Source organism: Cyphellophora attinorum (genome assembly GCF_001299255.1).
Source record: "Cyphellophora attinorum strain CBS 131958 chromosome Unknown Contig5, whole genome shotgun sequence".
In the NCBI taxonomy this organism is placed as follows: Eukaryota; Fungi; Ascomycota; class Eurotiomycetes; order Chaetothyriales; family Cyphellophoraceae; genus Cyphellophora; species Cyphellophora attinorum.
The window spans coordinates 863,386-882,481 of NW_017253233.1; the positions used below are offsets into that span (position 1 = coordinate 863,386).

Sequence of the window (19,096 nt, forward strand, 5' to 3'; positions counted from 1 at the left end):
CAGCGTTTAGCGTGCGATAGTGATGATGCTTCCCACTTCATCCACTTCAGCCAATTTGTGTTGCTGCAATCGAGCAAACAGGAACATGATACGGCTCATAATTGCCAGCACAACGATCAGGTATTGAACTCAGAAAACATCGGTGGCACGATACAAGTGATGTCGTAACAAGAATGGCAGATCTCCGACCCTGCCTGAAGATGAAACAAAGCTGGACCACCATTGGCCTTGGCGAGGCAGGAACTGCATGACGAATCAGAACGGCAAGTCGCGGCTTCCACAAAGGTCGGCACGAGCGAAATGAACGAGAAAGCGAAAACGTTGATCGATGTCGAAGAGACAGAAAGAGCGTGGCCTGTCCCGGGAAGCCTGAGAAGTCTGGTAAAAGCTCTCGTCATCCGGACTGCTGGATTGTCGCCCGCGAATATAAGTGCTAGCAAATCTGGGCTGGTGTAGACACAGCCATGACTTGACAATGGCAGGAGGCCTTTGTCACGATCTCATTCCAGCAAATGAATATTGGCCTCGTATAAAACATAACACCTACCACAATACACATGAATAAAATGGCAACGAGTAAAGACCTGAGTGCGACAGTGCATAGATAAGCGATTTTGAGCAGGACAAGGTCGATTTCCGAAATCCGGATGACAATGATCGCTGCCAAGCCTGTTGTTTACTTTCTCCCAAATTCGGGTTCAGTCACTGCCTCCACCTCCACCTCCAACTCCAGCAGTATGCAATATTCTGACCCCTGATAGCTCATATCACCGACAAGCGGTCTGCGTGTCCAGCCTTCCAGAGCCCTCTCGGCGTTGACGCATGCCGACAGCATGTCAACAGCAACGATAAAATCTCTCTCCCGCCTCACCACCACCCAACTCACAACGCTTGCCCTCCACTGGCTTTCCCACGCCGAAGCCGCGGGCCAACCCTACCTGCGCTCAAACCGCACTCTCGACGAGTCCGACGAGGAGGACTACCTCTTCCCGCCCGCGCGATCACTCTCTGAACTCAAGGCTATCTGGAAGAATCTCCGCCTCGATATAGACAGCCATGGCGAAGGGAAGCAGAAGCACAACAAGCAGTACCTGATCGATCGGATTATCGACGGCGACTGGAGGCGCGGACTAAGTCTCTACCAGCATGCGACGATTGACTTTGCGTTCTTGAGCACGCATGATACGGCGCTGCGATGGACGGGTTTGAAGGTTGCGCCGCTTGACCATGATGACACCGCGGCTACGCCTGAGGAGCCGCCGACCAAGAAGCAGAAGACACATCATACAACGAAGACGAACAATGCGCTATACCCAACCATCACACCGACGACGTTTGTGACTGCGCTTCGCGAGCAGGTTTCACCGCTTGTTAAGGCACACTATCAGCTCACCTACCTGGTCGGCCAGTACAATGAGCTACCGATCGTGCGACTGTATCTGACACCCGACAAAGCATTTGCGCCGCATCAGTCCAACATCCCACGAAGCGCGCGGCATGCTACGGATAGTGGGAGAACGATCTATATCGCGCTGCCGCAAAGCAGTCCACATGTGTATATCGCCGTGAATGGCGCTTCGCCTGCGGCTGCTGCGGCAGGACAACAAACGAAGCAAGCAAAGGTGGACATCACGAATTTGAAGAGGCTGGTCATTGAGGCAATCCCGAAAGCGCTATCGAGGAGGCATGAGCGGTGGGCGCTGGAGGGCACGAAGCTGACGGCGAGGAGTCTGAAGAGCGTATGTGCGTTGAGAGGTGGTGGGGCACGGCCAGGAACCGCAGGCGGAGCGTTCGCGAAGTTCTTTGCTGGTCAAACCGTCGCAGACGGTGGTTCCCAGGACGCTGAAGGACACAACAAGGAGAACGAGGACAGATGTAAGGCTGAAGCTGGACCAACTGACGTGCTGGGCCGAAAGCGGAAGAGAGCGAAACGTTCAGAGAACGACGAAGAGCAAGAGGAAAATGAGAACTCGATGTTCTTTCCTGAGCACCCAACACGGGCTGAACAATCCACCGAAGCTGCTCTCGATGCCCGTTTCGGACCGATCTCGAACACATCTCGCGCAAAGCTCGATCGTGTGACAGTCAAAATCACAGATATTATGCAACATGTTGACCTCCAAGAGTCTTCCTTGGAGCAGAGCATAGGCCAGAGGAACACAGTGGACTGTGCACCCGTGGGCATCACTTTCGGCGGATCCGACGTGGTCTTGGGATTGAGAATGCTCGCTGAGCTGGGGCTCGTCGCGAGCGGTCAACAGCAGAATGGCTTGGACTTGGGCAAGATGCCTGGCTGGATGGCAGGTGAGCAGGGCCAGAGTTTGATCGTGGTCTGAAGACAAATGCGGGAGTGTACAGAACTTGGGATTTCGTACGACCTCTTAGATCGAGAGCATGACGAGGGAGTAGGCAGATATTGCGTCCCGGGCGGATTGGAAGGTTATTGATACCCATCCAGACGACGTTATGACTGTAAAGAAAGACTGAGGGAACGATGCTGCTTGGTAGACACTGACCGCAGCGAACATGGCTGTTGTGCCACTCAGTCAACCCTGTAGGAGCAATCAAAACATGACTTGAGCATGCATGGACCACTGACGGTCAACACGAGTTGAACAGCATCGCAAGCTGCATGCCTCAATGGCCTTGCGCCATTTAGACCATCATACTGTGATAAGAATGCCCGAAGCAAACTCGCCCCATCGAGTAGCAGCAGATGCTAATTAGCATGGCGAGTCGACAGTCCATGTATCTGCCTTATGGAGAAGAAGAGAAGGAAATCATGTTGAGGGGGGACACAATTACTTATACCTCACCAGCAAATTGAAGATCCGAGGCAAGCCGGAGCAATGAATCTGCTGGCTTAGCTGGGGGCATTCACTGATCGTTGCATGATTCAGGGATTCGAGTGAGAAGCCATGTCGAGAGTTACAGTATTGGGTCGGACGCAACTTGAGGTCACTCTTGGTAGTGCTGGAGTAACGACCCAAGCATCATGTCACACAAGTCCGCGCCGGACCCAGCAGAGGCAGGTATACCGATCGTCACAAAGCTCGAACTTTTCGATTTCAATTCTCATTTGGATTGCTACATTTGCTGAGGAATTCCATCGAGACTAACAGCAGATAGTACTGACGCCGAGGAGTGTTGGCGACGAACAACATCACGAGCCGTCTTCTGGGCTCTCGGCTGGCTTGGAGGACAGAACTCGTGCCGGGCAAAGACGTACTTCAAACCACAATGGTACCACGCCTTGCCATGTTTTGTTTGCCCGTCATGCTGCAGCTTGATCTGGATGTCGTAGGCCGATAGGTTGATCTTCTTGGGTATGCGCCGGCATGACCACCAGCACCACAAAGTCTCAATCACCGCTTACTTCCTGATAGCGCGCTGGTAGAAAGCCAACTCATCGCCCTCCAGAATGTACCCATCGCACCGACCGCTCTGACCAGGTCTCGAGCTCACGACCGCATACAACCGTCCAGCCTCCATCTGCTTCTCCAACGCACTGTCAAGCTTGCCATACTTCTTCACCCGCTCCTCGCGCTTCTTCGTAACACCATTGCTGACCTTCTTATCCTCAACCGCCTCACCCTTCTGTTGCGCTCTCTTCTTGCCAATGCTGGTGCCATAGTGGGCCTCGAACCAGGTACGGAAAGGAGCGGCATCGATCTGGACGACGGCTGATTTGGTGAGGGTGTTTGTGCGGACGAGTTCGTTGTTGGAAGGGTGGAAAGCGACGACGATGACACGGCACTTGCGGGCTACGCCCTCGGAGCCCCAGCTGAAGTTGCCGGAGTCGAGACGAAGGGCTCGGAATTTGCGGTTGCCGCCGCGGACGCGGACGAGATGGATGCGCTTGTTGCCGATACGGGTGTTGGCTGGTTGGCGACCTTTCTCGAAGGCTCTGCAGGGAAAGTGTTAGATCTGGTCAAAGATCGCTTCTTGGTGGTCCATATCATACCTCTTCTTACGATATGTGGCACGCTTGGCACCGGTAGCTGACCGCTTGTGGCGGGTGTCACGAGAGATACCCATGATTGCGGTTCAGAGAGGTCTGTCAGTGATTTGTGTTAGTCTTGAAGAATCTTTAACAATGATCGGTAGGCCGCGCTCGAGGTCGATGGAAGATGTTGGTTGCAAGTTGAATACGTTCGGCGGATGACGGTGTTGACTGACCTGATCACTACCAGTAGCTCTCGAGTGCAATGCACGGTTTGTCGTAGAAGATTGTTGTGATGATTGACTGCGATGTCGATGGAGGTTGGTGCGGTCGCCGTGGAGTAGCAATCTGCAAAGTGTGCCAAGCCGCATTTTCCAGCGCCAAGAGTTTCGATTCGCACCTGCCACAAATTTGTCCCGCTCTCCAACGTCAACCGCACCTTTTCACACAACCACTCTTTCTCAACCCATAATCTCTGAACTCGCATTGTACGCGATCTCACGAAGAGCGCAAGAGACTCGCGACAATGCTCATTCCCAAAGCCGATCGCAAGGCGATCCACGAGTACCTCTTCAAGGAGGGTGTACTCGTCGCCAAAAAGGACTACAACCTGGCCAAGCACGGCGATATTGATGTCAAGAACCTCTATGTATGTCGAGTCAATACTCTGCCTGTGCGAAACATCAAGCTAACCGACTACAGGTCATCAAAGCCTGCCAATCCCTCACCTCCCGTGGCTTCCTCAAGACCCGCTTCTCCTGGCAATACTACTACTACACCCTGACCCCCGAGGGCCTCGAGTACCTGCGCGACTGGCTGCACCTGCCTGCCGAGATCGTCCCTGCTACCCACATCAAGCAGCAGCGCTCCCATGCTCCTCCCCGCGGCATGATGGGCGGTGATGACCGTGGTGAGCGTCGTCCAGGAGGTGGTCGTGGTGGTCCCCGACGTGATGGCGAGGGTGGTGGCTTCCGTCGTGATGGCGACCGCGAGGGCGGATATCGTCGTCGTGAGGCCGGTGGTGAGCCTGGCAAGGAGGGTGCGCCAGGCGAATTCGCTCCCTCGTTCAGAGGCGGGTTTGGCCGCGGCCGTGGTGCGCCTCCTTCTTAAGCTGGCAGCTTTCGGCGACCACAAATGGACAGCAGTCTCCATCCCACTACGACACATTCGTCGACGATGGATGGCCATCGTTGCAAACTCCTCCCAGGGAGCAAGTTGCATGCGTCTGCGGACGCGATTCTAGACAGATTCTAGACACAAGGGCACGTCCAAAACAATTCACATGCGTCAATTGTCGAGAGTTGATCCCCGACATATCATAGCATGGACCAATTGCCTGTGATGTTCTCCCCAACCAGCAAATTCATGGCAAATTCTTCTTGCTAAGTAAGGTCCGCAAGTGGCTCATCTTAACCCTTTGACTTGATGAGCAACACAGGTTCAGATCTTCATCGCACTTGCTGGCCTCATACCATGCGATAGTATCAGATCATTCCATGTGTTAATCGCCCAAGTCACCTCTCTGCCGATCCCACCTTACAACAGCCTGCAACAGCACACTCGCCCCGTCTGCACTTGCCTCCTCCGTCGCAAACTCTTCTGGATGGTGACTCAACCCATCCTTACATGGCACAAAGATCATCGCCGTGGGACAATGCTTCGACGTATGCACACTATCGTGTCCCGCTCCGCTCGTCAGCTCCGGCACTGTCTTCGTCCCCATGACTGCTTGCGCTGATTCTGCAATGCACGCCATAGCTTGCTTGTCGAAGATCGTCGGCGGATTATGAAAGAGCGTATCTGTCTGAACCTTCGTCGAATATTTGTCTGCGAATTCAACGAGCATTCTCTTCACCCGCTTCGTCAGCTGTTCAAGCTTCCCAGCATGCGGATGGCGTAGATCGATCGTAAAGTGCACCTCCCCAGGAACGGTATTGATACTGGCGCCACCCCTCAGCTCGAGCGTGCCTACCGTTGCTAATGCATTCATGTCCACTGCAATCGCCCTCACCGTGCTGATCATCCGACTCGTCGCAAACAGCGCATCCGCGCGATACTCAAACCTCGTGGTCCCGGCGTGCGACTGCTTCCCCTTGACAACCACATCCAGCCACGTGTAGCCCTGCACACCCTTCACCACACCCACGTTCTTTCTCAACTCCTCCAATCTACGCGCCTGCTCAATATGGAGCTCGAAGTGTGCCGCCATGTGAAACCTGTCCTCCCCCCCCACAGGATGTGAACCAAGATAGCCAATGGCCTCCAACTCCTCCTTTACTGTCCTGCCCCTCCCTTCATTGCCAGCACCATCCAACTGATCCCGCAGCGCCCAGACCTCATCGAGATCATTCGCGCCGCTCCAAACCCCACTCCCCATCATGCTAACCCCCCATCGCGCCCCCTCCTCATTCGTCCAATTCACTACGCCGACATCCCCGCGCGTCTCGATCCCTTCCTCCTCCAACACGCGCAGAATCTCTACGCCAGCGCAGACACCCAGTACGCCATCGTATCGGCCGCCTGTGGGCTGGCTGTCGAGGTGACTGCCCGCGAATGTAGCCGGTCGCCTCTCCCCCTTCCCTCCGTTCTCCTTGCTGGCAATTCCAGGACGCACAGCGAAGATATTCCCAACAGCATCAACCGTGACCTCGCAACCCAAGGATTTCGTCTCAGCGACGAACCAGTCGCGCGCGAGCCTGTCGGCTGGGGAGAGAGCGAGGCGGGTTAGCCCTGTCTCGTCTGGGTGGGACCCGTAGCGGTTTGCGGCGCCATGGGTGGCGGTTGAGTGGATCAGGCTGGAGAGGCGGGTTGAGTTGGCGCGAAGGGAGGCAATTTGCTGGTCGGAGAGGGCGGCGGTGGTGATATTGCAGCGGTGGGAAAGGTGTGGTGTGGAAGGGAGGTGGACTGGTAGTTTGCAAGGCCGGCTCGAACAATGAAATGTCTGGGTGGTCGTGGATGTGAGGTGGCGGTAAAGGGAACGGGAGGACATCATGATGGATGGCTACGCTTTTGACATGAGTCGCTGCTCTTGAAGATTAGCTATCTTAGGCGCGAACACGGGCACTTGATGGATCATTTGCCAGGTGGGCAAGCAGTGGTGGGAAATTAGTGCGTCAAGTTCAGGGCATAGTATAGTTCGCACGGTCTCGGCGCGCCCTGCAATGGCGCTGGCGAGCTCGATGCAAGGAAAGATTCCACCTCAGCGTAGGTGTGGGAGAACTACGCGTTGTGTGCCGCTGCTACGAAGGTGCCTCGTTTGCCTGATTGATGGGTATCAAGCTCGACCAATCGCAGCCAACTTCGAAATTGGTACGCCTCGTGGGCAGATGCTTTGTGAGACGACAACTCTGTCGAATTTTGATGCTACAGCTTATTCGATGAAGGCTGTGACTATCTGGGGGCTATTCAGAGGCCTCCCTGATCAGAAGATTGATCGTTGTCGACATCCTATCATGCTTCGTCTAGTACGAGCTTGTTGCTGGACACACTGGTAGTGCTCAAGTGATCCTCCGCTGTCTGGTCTCAGATTCGCTGCTCTAGAAGTTTGTGACTTCTGCAGGGTTCCCTCTAGATCTTCTTGCAAGTGAGATGGCTGTAAAGCTCACTTTCCTGCCCGGCGTTGATCTGGAACACAGTTCTATCCTTGAACTTGGTGGTGAGCAGACCGTAGGCAGCGGCATCGCAAGTCGATGCTGAGATGCGCAAGGTTTTGATCTTCGCAGGGAGCGGCTTATATTGCATGAACATCGTTCTTCGTCCAGCGGCTGCTAGGGAGGCCTCCATGTCGGCTTTGATCTTCGTATGCTTGGTGTCTTGGGCCGCCCAGATACTTGAATACAGCAGGACGTCAATCTTCGGCTTCGGGTCGGACGCGACAATCAGATCCGCCAGTACTCGCATCCAGTACTTCTGTTTCGGAGCATATTGATTAGTATTGCTTTGATCGCATAGCTTCATATGACTCGATGCATAGTCGCTGAATACTCACAATCTCGTGATAGAATACCAGCGTGAGAGTCTCCAGGGCATGACAAGTGTTGACAACAGTCTCCCAGATCTTCCCAAGATCTTCCATACCCCGGGCGACCTTGACTGTTAGGTGACTGATGCTTTGAAGCGCAAGAGGACCAATCTTGGTCAGAGAATCGTGGTGAGAGAGAGGCTCGATTAGGCAAAATTCGTTTGCTCGGTACCTATAAAAATGATCAGAATCGATCTGTTTGCCGTTGTCGAAAGGAGGCAGAATAGCACATACAGAATAGGAACGAGTCCATCATGGAATGCTTTCGAGACAAGAAGATATCGCATGATGCCACGGTCGCCACCTGTATCGACAAAGGCACCTGGACGTTTGATGTTCTGCCGATCCGTGAGCTGACGATACGTGTATAGCAGAAACGCATACCGTGGGATCGAGTGCACAGCGGCCTCCTTGAGGGACCTGGAATCTTGTCAGACGTTAACACGATCGTGGATCATCGCGACTTACCAGGTGTGCAAGAATCATGGTTCGCACTTCAGTGGGGAGGTCTTTGTATCGAAAGGTAGTCAAGCCATCATCAGGATCGCTCTCGATGCTGTTTTCATCGACGCCGTCGTCGTCAACTCCATCTTCGTCGAAGTCGTCGCTGTCGTAAGGCGAGGAATCGTTCACTGAGGACATGTCGACATCTCGGGAGGCCGTCATCGTCAGCAGCAACTGGTCAGGACTGTCTCACGATCTGTAGATATGACGCGAATTACCCAGGTAATAGAAAGAGGGGAGGCAGCAATGTCGTGTCAAATAGAAGCACCTACGCGCCTTCCTGCCAAGAGAATTGCCTTGTTGCCTACCTGCTCAAGTTGTACCTAGGTTGGCCTGGACAATTGCACTGCTTCACGTACCCTGGCCTTTCAAAAGTAGTGTCTTCACTCCGGCAAATCGACCAGGCAGAATTACCTTCGATCGCTAACGGTCCTGCGTATCTGAGCATGCCTATATTCGCCAAGGATCTCACGACAAGGGGGCGACATCCTGAATGACTCTTTGAAGCATTGATGCCTCAGAGGAGGCAGGAAGGTCGCACGGCAACTGCCCGATATTCTCACCGGTCAAGTTGACCATACTTATACTCAGTCAAATCTCCTGGATCCCAAGATGACTTCTGCGCATGGTAGGACTATGCATTTCGCAGAACCATACCACGTTGTCATCCCCAGATAATCCCAATTTGACTTGATCTGATGTCCAATCGTAGCGGTTCAATGCATGCCTTGGCGTGGGTCGATAGGTACGTAAAGACAACGAGTCTTGAAAGGTCTTATCGCAACACTTTTGAGCTTCCGGAGTAGGACTAGTGCAAGCGAGGCTGCCAGACACGAGTTTCATCCGAGCTCTTGTTCCTCGATTATGTCTGCTCGATGCCGTCATTTCCAGATCTATGCGAACTCCGACCACACCACTATCGCGAATGATTGGTTCGGCCGACGAGCGCATGGCAGTGCTGGGGTCGGCAGGACTTGGCAACTTCAACGTTCCTGACAAGACCGACGTAGCAGCGATGTCCGCGAATGGACTTGCACTAGCCTCGCACTATGTACTACTGAGTGAGAGATAAGAAATCCAACGGTGTGGCACGCTGCGAGTCTGCATGCCGTGGCCACGCCCTTGAGGCGACCATATAACGTGAAGGACTGCCTCTTACTGGTAAGTGATGATTTTTTGTACTGCAAGTCTGTCCGACCATGATGGCACCAAAGATGAAGAGCTTCCTCAGCTGCTTGGTCCTTGTAGCATCTGTTGTCAACGCCCAGCTCGCATCGACTGGCTTCTCTCTGGCTTACAACGACATCTACTACTATGTGTCGCCACATGCTGTGGGCAACATGTCCGTCGACGTGGCTGCCTTGTCCGATGCCGAGGGGATCCATGGTTTCTACCCTTTGACCGTCATCCAAGGCGATGGATTGAGCCGGATCTTGCTGCCACCGTTGCCAACTTCTCGCAAACGGATGATGTCTACTCGGACCTCTTTGCAAGTACCATGGTATATGCAGGCGCCGAGACGGGGACCAGCGGCGACTTCAGAACTCTGGCCCTAGAGTCGACCTCTTTACCATCTGGTCCATATTTCCTGGAAGCATCGACGGGCATGTTGTATGAGACATATCGCCTGTACTCAGACCACACAGGAGCGTTCATTGCTTCGCTGCTGCAATCACCCGAAGGCACCTTTTCGCCCTTATCTGCGCAGATCCCTGGGGCTGATGCCCTCAGTATCGGTGTTCCATCAAGGCTGTATTCCACAAAAACAGCCGAGAAGCCACTTGCTGGTGTACGCATTGCAGTCAAGGATATTTTCGATGTTGCTGGAATGAAGACTGGCTGCGGCAGCAGGGCTTACTATAGCCTCTATCCCGAAGCCAATGCCACGGGCGTGGCCATGCAGCGATTGTTGGATGCAGGTGCAGTGTTCGTTGGGAAGACAAAGACGTCACAGTTCGCAAATGGTGAATCTGCTACAGCCGACTGGGTGGACTATCACTCACCTTTCAATCCTCGCGGCGATGGCTATCAGCAGACATCATCCTCTTCGGCAGGCTCCGGCTCTGCCATGGGAACCTACGAGTGGCTTGATCTTGCGATCGGCAGCGACACTGGTGGTTCGATCAGAGGGCCAAGTTCTGCGCAGGGACTGTTCGGAAATCGGCCATCTCATGGCCTGGTCGAATTGACTGGTGTAATGCCTTTGGCTGGGGCACTCGACACCGCAGGTTTTCTTACTCGCGACCCATACATCTGGAACGCTGCGCAAGCAGTGATGTACGCAGAAAACTACGTTCAGCCTACGAACAAAACGTACCCGAAGAAAGTGCAGCTCTACACTGGCTATCCGAAGAACGCCTCCGCTAGCAATGCCTCCGAGATCCTCGTTGGATTTGCGGACAAATTGGCCGATTTCCTTGGCGCTGAGACGTTAGACTTCAATATTACTTCTGCTTGGGAAGACACGCACCCTGAAGGAGTACCTGACAGCCTTGCAGCTTTCGCGAATCTCACATATGCTGCGCTCATTGGGAAAAATCAGACTGGGCTTTTGCGGGATCGCTTTTACGAAGACTATGCCGCTGCGCATGATGGTCGTACTCCCTTTGTCAATCCTTCACCACGAATTCGGTGGGCCTGGGCTGACACACAGGACGATTCGATCTTCGACGAAGCTCTCACGAACAAGACGATCTTCATGGACTGGTTTAACAGCGAAGTCGTACCCGCGACGAACGACTCAGCCTGTTCTGACTCCCTCATGCTCTATGTCGGCGCTACAGGCGGCGACGGATCACTCACGCCTCGAGATACATACTTTACAGCCCCCGGAGTCCCCTTCGGATTCTCCAGTGCCGAATCTCAGTGTTTGCTGAGGTGCCTGATTTCGTGTTCCCGTTGGGCGAGACCTCCTTTTACTCAAATGCTTCGAACCACGAAGAGTATCTGCCAGTCGCAGTCGAGGTGATTGCGGCGAAGGGCTGCGATGGGATGTTGACAAGCTTGGCGATCGACTTGGTCGAGGCCGGCATTATTACTATCCCGAAGCCCGGTCAGACGCTAGCTGACGGAGGGGAGATACTGGTGCGGAGGGAGCTTGATAACTAGTGACAATGGAGCACTCTCGCCAGTCAAATGAGCCGTAGAAGAAAACAATCACAGAATTCAAGTGTTGGGCATCGTTCGTAGGACAAGAAACGCCCCTTATGTAAGCCCAGACCACTGGATTTAAGCTTATTCAAACGAGCCGTGCATCGATATCCTGCTTTCCATCGTTCACACTCTTGATCTATGTGACACCTCGTAGGCCTGTAGCATCGCCGTCGCGCGCACGCCGCTTCTTTGCTCATCGATGTGCGCCTGGAAGGATGTCGCGGCAAGATCCATGAAAATGTTTTCCCGAGACGACCGCCCGGATCCGGTACTCGTGTCAGAGGCGGAACAGCCTGAGGAACAGCCCGAAGAACAGGAGGAGCATAAGTCCAAACGCGAGATCGTAGGGAGCTTTCTGTAAGGACATCTGTTGCACTTCCGATCTTCAACTGAGCCTCGCAGCAAAGATCAGGCTTTGAAGGGCAAAATATTCCTCCAGCACTCGGCGGGTCTTGGCCATCAGCCAAACGTGATACCGGCAGGGGAGGCTTCGATCAGTGGCGAGCTGCGGCCAGTCCAGATTGGCTGGCATCCGGTCGCAGGATTCGGCGGGAAATGGTTCGCTGAGCAGACTGGCCTTGGAAAGATGATCACCGAGAAGATCAAGTCATATCGTACGTATTTCTGTGTCTTCAAGTTGAACCCGGATGGCCATCATGTACCCTATTCCGCGTGATGCCTAATGGACAACACGATTGACCGAGAAATTAGCTGATCCTACACAACATTGGGCTGTTCTTGTGGGAGACTACGTCCATCAATTGTGGATGGTGAGTGATTCTATATCGTGGAGTAAGCGACGTAGCTCATTCGACTTTGTCAGGACGAGTCACTGGACATCATTTACACCAACCAGAGGCTTATTGCGTCGGACTGGCACACTTTTGACGTTGGCAAAACGAGGTTCAGCGATGAAGCCTTGCGGCAAGCTTGTGAGCAACGCTCCTCCTCGACATATATCTCGCTTTACTGACTTGCTGTTCGAGCCGAAATGACAATCCACAAGATGCGCGAGGCTCGACCGGCCTACAACCTGATCAGCAACAACTGTCAGAACTTCGCCCTGAACCTTCTGCAGGCCATCCAAATCGGCGCGCACAAGGAGTTTGCCACGACTTTTGCTATCTACCAGCGAGCCACTGGGAAGGGGTCAATCAGTGACTTGTTCGAAGACAAACACCCCGAGGAGCAACAGCAGATAGAAGCCGAAGAACAGGCTACCGATGAACTGCAGCGGCCTCCGCGACTACAGCATACGAGTACCATGCAGACAGCGTATCAGGTTATGGATGAAAATACGACGCAGCTGGATAAGCATCATCATGGCTGATATCGGTGGTTGGGTTTGCTGGGGGCAGACATGTCATTGCTTTTTCGACGATGCGGGAGCACTCTGTAGGCATATCAAGGCAGGAGGGTTAAGACTTTCATAGATAGAGGTCCTTTCATGATATCCACTGTAGCCTTGACCTTTTCAGTCTGTTCGTCGCCGTTATGAACGAGTCCAACCCTATAGTTCTCCCAGGGGAATTGCAGTTTGTTGTGTAGTCAGTTGTCAAGGTGACTGACTGAAAGTATATATTTTATTGTCGAACAATTTGTTCGAGAAGCCGACCACAGATCGACATGAAATGAGTTCGCAGAAACCCTTCGCTGACCCCGAAGTGTACTTTAACTAGGCGCGGAGTATGGTTCTCAGATCTTTGTTGTGATGTGGTTGGCTTTTTGCTTTTGGCATATCAGCTGTGGCAGTGATATCCCACGTGTGTTGCCTTTTGGCTCTTTCGACCTTTAGAAGCCACCACGTTAGTGAGCCAAAATGAACCATTACGCCAAGGCCGGTCCATTTCAAAAGTGCAATGACTGTCAGCTCAAATTCAATTCGAAAAGATTGATGCGGCAGTCATAGACTGTCGCAACGTTGGTCATGCCAATCGGGGACCTATTCATCCCTTCAGTCATCTGCTTTCCTGTTGACCCCGTTCGTAGCGCTTTCCTTCTGGCATCTCTCGCAGCCACACATGAAGCCCCACTCGGTCTGTAGTCTCTTCCTTCTCTCCACGACATCTAATTCCTTTTCTTCACCACCGAGATACGTGATGCACAACTCCTCGCCTTGCTCCACGTCCCTCGCCACAGTGAATGACCACTGCCTTCCATTCCTTACTTTCCTCACATTTGGGTTGCACGAGTGGTTGAAGAAGCTTGCTTCTGGCCAGACACCATATCCGAGAAACTCGCCACTGTGATCGCCATCTGCCGTCGGTCGAATGGAGAAAGCGTTGTGGCTGGCACGAGAGACGTATTCTGTGCAAAGTGACGCGCTGATGCTAGACAGCATCTCCATGGGCAAAATTGCTGTCAAGAGGTGGAAGGCGCGGACATGTTCATCTAAGCTTGCGGACTCGTAGACCTTGTCATTCGGCGCAAGCTCCATCAGTGCAGAGGTTGCAGTTGTAGAATGACGGACCAGGCCTGTGGACAGGAGATAGGCGATGATGTCAGGCTCAATCGACTTGACCTCTGAATGCTGACGAAGAAGCTGCCTCTGTGATTTAGACAGCTTTGGTGCCTCGCGAGCCAAGCGCAGCTCGTCACTGACACGAGCAGCCTGTTCCCATTTCTGTCGAGCCACGTCCGCAGAGTAGAAGGTCTCCGTCTCCGTCATTTCTGCATCATTTCGATCTTTGAGGGTCCTCTGGACCGCCGTTTCCAGGGCTTGATGAGCGGCGAGCGCTCCATTGCCATATAGGTCAAGCCACTCATCCCGACAGTCCTCCTTGCAAAATGCCAATGCCGTGTTTGATAGTCGAATCTTCCAATCTCGCCCACGATCGTAGGCAAAGCACCACGCGCATACTTCGCGCCGATAAGCCCGGAGAATCACATAAGATGTAGGCGAGAGTATGGGTGAAGTGGCTAGGAGATGTGTGCCTGCTTGCAAATCTCGAAGGGCAAAGACACCACGGCCAGCATTTGAGCTTGAGCGAACAGTGAAATCTTCAGACGACGGGAGTTGCCATGACGAGCTGGACATAGACGAGCAAGCTTGCCAGTCTAGATGGATTCAACGATACTGATGGCTCGAGCGCCCCTTGGTGACGGTCTACATCGGCAGAAGGTTATCGGCAGGAAAGGACCACGAGTCCACGGCGCACGAAACGCGTCAACCTTGAATATTTCTGACGGATACAATTTCCGGAACAGCTCCGCAATGACGAAATGTCCTGTGGGGAACTTAGCTTTCATGACTTCCCAAACCAGGACCAAACTGCTTCGTTCTTCGAGGACAAGATAGCACGATACAGCAGCACGTCCCTCACAATGATGCTGTATCCTTTGCTCGTACTCACTGCAGCACTGCTCACCGACAGCGTTGTCAGCAGAGATTTACAGAGCCCCATCAACACCGATGTAGGCGTTGCCAACACTATACGAGACACGCTCAAGGACAACGAGATCATTGGGGATGTTCTGGATGACTTCGAGCCTTCGTACGCTCTCGACATTGTCTATCCCAAGCATCACGAGGTGGTCTCTCTCGGCAACGACATCCCCGTCAAGCATGTCCAGCATCGGCCGACCTTCACTTTCCGTTCCATAAATCCGGCTGCTTTGTCAACGAACAAGACTTTCATCATTGCATTGACTGATCCCGACGCCAAATCTCGCATGAACCCGAAATGGAGCGAGATGTGCCATTGGCTGATCAATATCACCAAAATATCTGTTGATGGTCCACGCGGTAATGCGTATGCGCTCAAGCAGACAGGCGAGCTCAAGGGCTATAAGCCACCTGGTCCACCACCCAAGACCGGACCGCATCGCTACGTTTTCGTGCTCTTGGAAGGCGATAAGGACGCCGCAGCAAGCGAGCCCAAGGACCGTCAACACTGGGGCTACGGCAAGCCAAGGCACGGCGTGAGAGACTGGGCCAAAGAGAACAATCTAAACATCGTGGGGGCAAATTTCTTCTTTGCAGAGAATGAGAAGCAATGAGGTTAGGTTCGAAGCACTGAGGCAGTTGAAGAAGGCAGAACCTGATGAATGCTGAACAAGACGACGCCAAGAGAACCTTGAGCTTAACTCTATCCGACGTTCTTAGCTTACATCGTACTACTAGCTTGCGTCACCCTCTGTCCTTGATCAGTGACTTGCTGAACACTGATGAACTTCTTGCGTTCCATATCGAAGATTTTGGGGTGCTTCATTTCAATCTCAGCGCTCGCTTATCTGCTCTGACCGCTTTTCTCGCGCGGAAGCAACTTGCCGGTGGGTACCATCGTTCAAGTAACGCCTGTACTCAATAGCCACCACCATGTCTGGCCATGGCAACCGACGGAAACGATCTCTCCTCATCGGCATCAACTATACAGGCAGCCAGCACGAACTTCATGGCTGTCACCAAGACATCGAGAACGTAGCCGATTTTCTCTCTTATCGAGGATACAGACCAGAGGACCAGGTTGTTCTACGCGACGACCGACCAGGCATGCAGATGCCCACCGGCCAGAACATCATCCGAGCCATGGACTGGCTGGTCTCTGAGCCGGGAACATGCAACTTCCTTCACTATTCAGGACATGGCGGACAAGTTGAGGATCCAACAGGTCGACATCCCACAGGCCTCCTCGACACAATCGTACCTGTAGACTACGAGGAAACAGGTCAGATCAGCAGCGACTTTCTACACAAACATCTAATCTCTAATCTGCCACCCAACAGCACGCTCTTCGTGATCCTCGACTGCTGCCACAGCGGATCCGCCTTGGAGCTTCCGTACGTATACAAATCCGACGACGACGGCAACATCTCTATGCTCGACAACCTCAAAGAGGGCGTCAAGCTCTTCGCTGAAGGCGCTGACATTCTTTCCGGTCCCTTCTCCGCGTACAAGCTTGCGGAAGCGAAAGATCTCTACGCCGGCGCAACGAACTTCTTCCGCTCGTGGCAGCATCGCAACGATCCCGAAGGGCTCGGTGGAAGTGACTATCAGGGCGATTATGCAGGCGAGAGGAAGACAGTGACGATGTTCTCGGGCTGTCGGGATGACCAGACGAGTGCGGATGCGAATATTGGTGGGAGGGCATCAGGCGCTATGACTTGGGCGTTTCTGGAGAGTATGAGGAAGGGAGCGGGTGAGAGCTACATGGCGACGCTGCAGGAGACGAGGTTCAGTCTGAGGTCGAGTCGGTATGATCAAGTGCCGCAGTTGAGTGTAGGGTGGGAAATCGACTTGAATCAACCGTTAATCATGTAGGAGAGCTAAGGAGGACTCTGCGACGCTGATGGGTGTGAGGAACACTCCGTCGCCCTTGACGGTTCAGTAAATCCAGCTATTGTCATCTTTTCAGTAACACCTCGTCTCCTCACCATCCGCGCAACCTGCCTCGACGATCGACGCCATTACTCTACTAACAACAGCGTGAGAGCTCCAAAAAGCAAAAAAGACAACCGACCAGTCACCAAGTACAGTCAGAGAACCCTACTGCTCGCCTATCAAGTACACTACACCGAAGTGAAGGGCCTCGGCATTCTCGTTCCTATCGATTCGTGGTCGATTGTCGGGCAGAAATCGTGGAAGAGTAATATATAATGCACGTGAGTCAAGTGCCAAGAATCTGTGTTTGTTGCTGTGGGCGACCGGGCAAGTGATTTTTGACTGCGAGTGTCCGTTCTCACTATACGACTCTGACACGGCTAGGAGAGCTGAGGCAGCCCGTTGAGCAATGCACCGTGATGAGAAGCACAAAATGTGGGAGCTGAATATACACTTCGCAAAGGTCGCGGTCCTTCGCTCATCGGCTTCAGACTTGCTAATCTAGATGTGCGATACATTCGATCTCGACCTTCAGTACACACAGTCAGCATTGGTGGCACATCGAGTCTTGGCAAATTCAAAGACTGCCAGAATAAGCACAGCGCCATCACCGTCCGATGGGATGATGAAATCAAGGAGACTCGGTACTCACATCCGTTCCAAATGGCAGCGCCGCAACCTGGACACACGTCCTAGCCGGCATGACAGCCTCCTGGCCTTCTCCAATGAGTCCGTCTTCCTTTTGTGCTGCGGTGAGAACTTCCACCCATGCTCCGTTCAGAGCGCTGAAGTCCTTCATGTCTGTCAAGAAGACGTTCGCCTTGATGATGTTGCTCAGTCCACCACTCGGTTTGGAGCAGCCGGCCGCACGTAGGACAATCTGGATGTTCTTCAAGATCTGTCGAGTGTGGTCGGCAACGCCGACGCCGACGGGTGTTAGCTGGTGAGGAGCATATCAGCACTAGTCTGCTTTTGAGTACAGTATCCCGGATTCGAGAGACAAATCCAGCCACTCGTAAAGCTCAATCTCATCTTCTATCGGATTCAGCTCACCGTCTTGTTATCATAGCCGATGTTGCCAGAGACGTAGACCTATCCGCGATCAGCTAGGTGAAGACAGAACCGTCAAGCCGGATGCCCATGTGCCTCGCAGGCCATACTGGAAGATTCCGAGCAGAACATCGACCGTGATATCGAAACGCTTACAAGACCATTGTATTCTATCGCTTGACTGAACATGGGCATTTGAAGTCCATCAGGACTGTGTACTTTCACTGGCTTGTTAGGGGCCATTTCCTCGCCTTGTGAGTGCTTTTGTGATAAGGATACGTTGGTTGCAAGGGAACTCTCCAGCAAATGTCGCCTTCGAGGGTATGGACGATTCCGATAGATATATCTGTGCACAATGAAGACAGATTTTGACACCAGATATGTTTATCGTCAAGTTCCCAACGCTGAGGTAAGAACCGGGAAGCCGTGACGTTGAAGGCCCGGCCCCTGGCGTGAAGCCACGCTCTTGATTGGCTGTCATTGAAAGTAATCACATCCGCAGAAACGATTGAAAAGGATATCGAAATTGTCATTTATGGCTAAATTTGGAGTCGTGCATCATATGGCCAACGGTGGCAGCAATTGTACTCCCTCGAAAGCCTTGAATGTGCGAAGGATGCTGGGTCGTCATCGTAGTGACCGTAGCAGGAAGGAGCTCATGTCTTGGCATGGTTCGCGCTAAGAGACCGGTTATGCGGGATAGCCCGAGCTCTGTGTGAAACCTCCCTACGAACTACCGCGCCTTGTACATCACAGCAGCTTCTCAATTCCATCGAAAGGAGATAGGCAAGGCCGCAGTGTGCTCTGCAAACGATATCGCGAAATGAAGGAAGGAAGTCTCGAACTCAGATCGTGCATTGTCAGCTTTTCCGATCAATGCGTGGGACGCGCGACCAATCGGCCGTAACCTTGTGCTATGCTCTGCTCGGCATGCGCTACTGCCTTCAAGGGCAGTGACAGGCCATGGTACTACACAACAACACGCGGCATCGCTATTCCGGCTTACATGCACCACGGGTCCCCATCTGGACTTGCTCAAGCAGCTTCAGAAGGTTGCCACATCTGTACCATCATCTGGCGCAAATTGTCCAAGGATCAGAGGCAG

At 53.1% G+C, this 19,096-nt stretch overlaps 11 protein-coding genes across 11 annotated transcripts; 6 read left to right on the top strand and 5 right to left on the bottom strand.

Annotated features, from left to right (window-relative positions):
* Positions 1-833: 833 nt before the first annotated feature.
* Positions 834-2,336, top strand: AB675_6981 (uncharacterized protein; the record flags this gene model as incomplete). The annotated part of the gene is made up of 1 exon (XM_018147312.1): positions 834-2,336. One exon carries the CDS (start codon positions 834-836, stop codon positions 2,334-2,336), a length of 1,503 nt encoding a protein of 500 aa, XP_018003256.1.
* A 1,036-nt stretch (positions 2,337-3,372) lies between these two features.
* Positions 3,373-4,038, bottom strand: AB675_6982 (40S ribosomal protein S8-B; the record flags this gene model as incomplete). Its single annotated transcript, XM_018147313.1, has 2 exons — positions 3,373-3,907; positions 3,965-4,038. 2 exons carry the CDS (start codon positions 4,036-4,038, stop codon positions 3,373-3,375), a joined length of 609 nt encoding a protein of 202 aa, XP_018003298.1.
* Positions 4,039-4,469: 431 nt separating this feature from the next.
* Positions 4,470-5,053, top strand: AB675_6983 (40S ribosomal protein S10-B; the record flags this gene model as incomplete). Its single annotated transcript, XM_018147314.1, has 2 exons — positions 4,470-4,592; positions 4,646-5,053. The coding sequence occupies 2 exons, from the start codon at positions 4,470-4,472 to the stop codon at positions 5,051-5,053; spliced, it is 531 nt and encodes a 176-aa protein (XP_018003543.1).
* A 391-nt stretch (positions 5,054-5,444) lies between these two features.
* AB675_6984 (putative hydrolase) lies at positions 5,445-6,932 on the bottom strand (the record flags this gene model as incomplete). The annotated part of the gene is made up of 1 exon (XM_018147315.1): positions 5,445-6,932. The coding sequence occupies one exon, from the start codon at positions 6,930-6,932 to the stop codon at positions 5,445-5,447; it is 1,488 nt and encodes a 495-aa protein (XP_018003443.1).
* Positions 6,933-7,510: 578 nt separating this feature from the next.
* On the bottom strand, positions 7,511-8,606 carry AB675_6985 (uncharacterized protein; the record flags this gene model as incomplete). Its single annotated transcript, XM_018147316.1, has 5 exons — positions 7,511-7,852; positions 7,932-8,136; positions 8,199-8,302; positions 8,349-8,384; positions 8,433-8,606. 5 exons carry the CDS (start codon positions 8,604-8,606, stop codon positions 7,511-7,513), a joined length of 861 nt encoding a protein of 286 aa, XP_018003344.1.
* A 1,064-nt stretch (positions 8,607-9,670) lies between these two features.
* Positions 9,671-11,576, top strand: AB675_6986 (Amidase 1; the record flags this gene model as incomplete). The annotated part of the gene is made up of 3 exons (XM_018147317.1): positions 9,671-9,831; positions 9,882-11,301; positions 11,376-11,576. The coding sequence occupies 3 exons, from the start codon at positions 9,671-9,673 to the stop codon at positions 11,574-11,576; spliced, it is 1,782 nt and encodes a 593-aa protein (XP_018003332.1).
* Positions 11,577-11,859: 283 nt separating this feature from the next.
* AB675_6987 (uncharacterized protein) lies at positions 11,860-12,951 on the top strand (the record flags this gene model as incomplete). Its single annotated transcript, XM_018147318.1, has 5 exons — positions 11,860-11,978; positions 12,024-12,235; positions 12,333-12,391; positions 12,445-12,553; positions 12,608-12,951. The coding sequence occupies 5 exons, from the start codon at positions 11,860-11,862 to the stop codon at positions 12,949-12,951; spliced, it is 843 nt and encodes a 280-aa protein (XP_018003599.1).
* A 624-nt stretch (positions 12,952-13,575) lies between these two features.
* Positions 13,576-14,289, bottom strand: AB675_6988 (putative protein lysine methyltransferase SET6; the record flags this gene model as incomplete). The annotated part of the gene is made up of 1 exon (XM_018147319.1): positions 13,576-14,289. One exon carries the CDS (start codon positions 14,287-14,289, stop codon positions 13,576-13,578), a length of 714 nt encoding a protein of 237 aa, XP_018003455.1.
* A 554-nt stretch (positions 14,290-14,843) lies between these two features.
* Positions 14,844-15,620, top strand: AB675_6989 (Carboxypeptidase Y inhibitor; the record flags this gene model as incomplete). Its single annotated transcript, XM_018147320.1, has 1 exon — positions 14,844-15,620. The coding sequence occupies one exon, from the start codon at positions 14,844-14,846 to the stop codon at positions 15,618-15,620; it is 777 nt and encodes a 258-aa protein (XP_018003520.1).
* A 319-nt stretch (positions 15,621-15,939) lies between these two features.
* AB675_6990 (Metacaspase-1B) lies at positions 15,940-16,881 on the top strand (the record flags this gene model as incomplete). Its single annotated transcript, XM_018147322.1, has 1 exon — positions 15,940-16,881. The coding sequence occupies one exon, from the start codon at positions 15,940-15,942 to the stop codon at positions 16,879-16,881; it is 942 nt and encodes a 313-aa protein (XP_018003177.1).
* Positions 16,882-17,572: 691 nt separating this feature from the next.
* AB675_6991 (RutC family protein) lies at positions 17,573-18,234 on the bottom strand (the record flags this gene model as incomplete). Its single annotated transcript, XM_018147323.1, has 3 exons — positions 17,573-17,881; positions 17,995-18,033; positions 18,148-18,234. The coding sequence occupies 3 exons, from the start codon at positions 18,232-18,234 to the stop codon at positions 17,573-17,575; spliced, it is 435 nt and encodes a 144-aa protein (XP_018003165.1).
* Between the last annotated feature and the right edge of the window lie 862 nt (positions 18,235-19,096).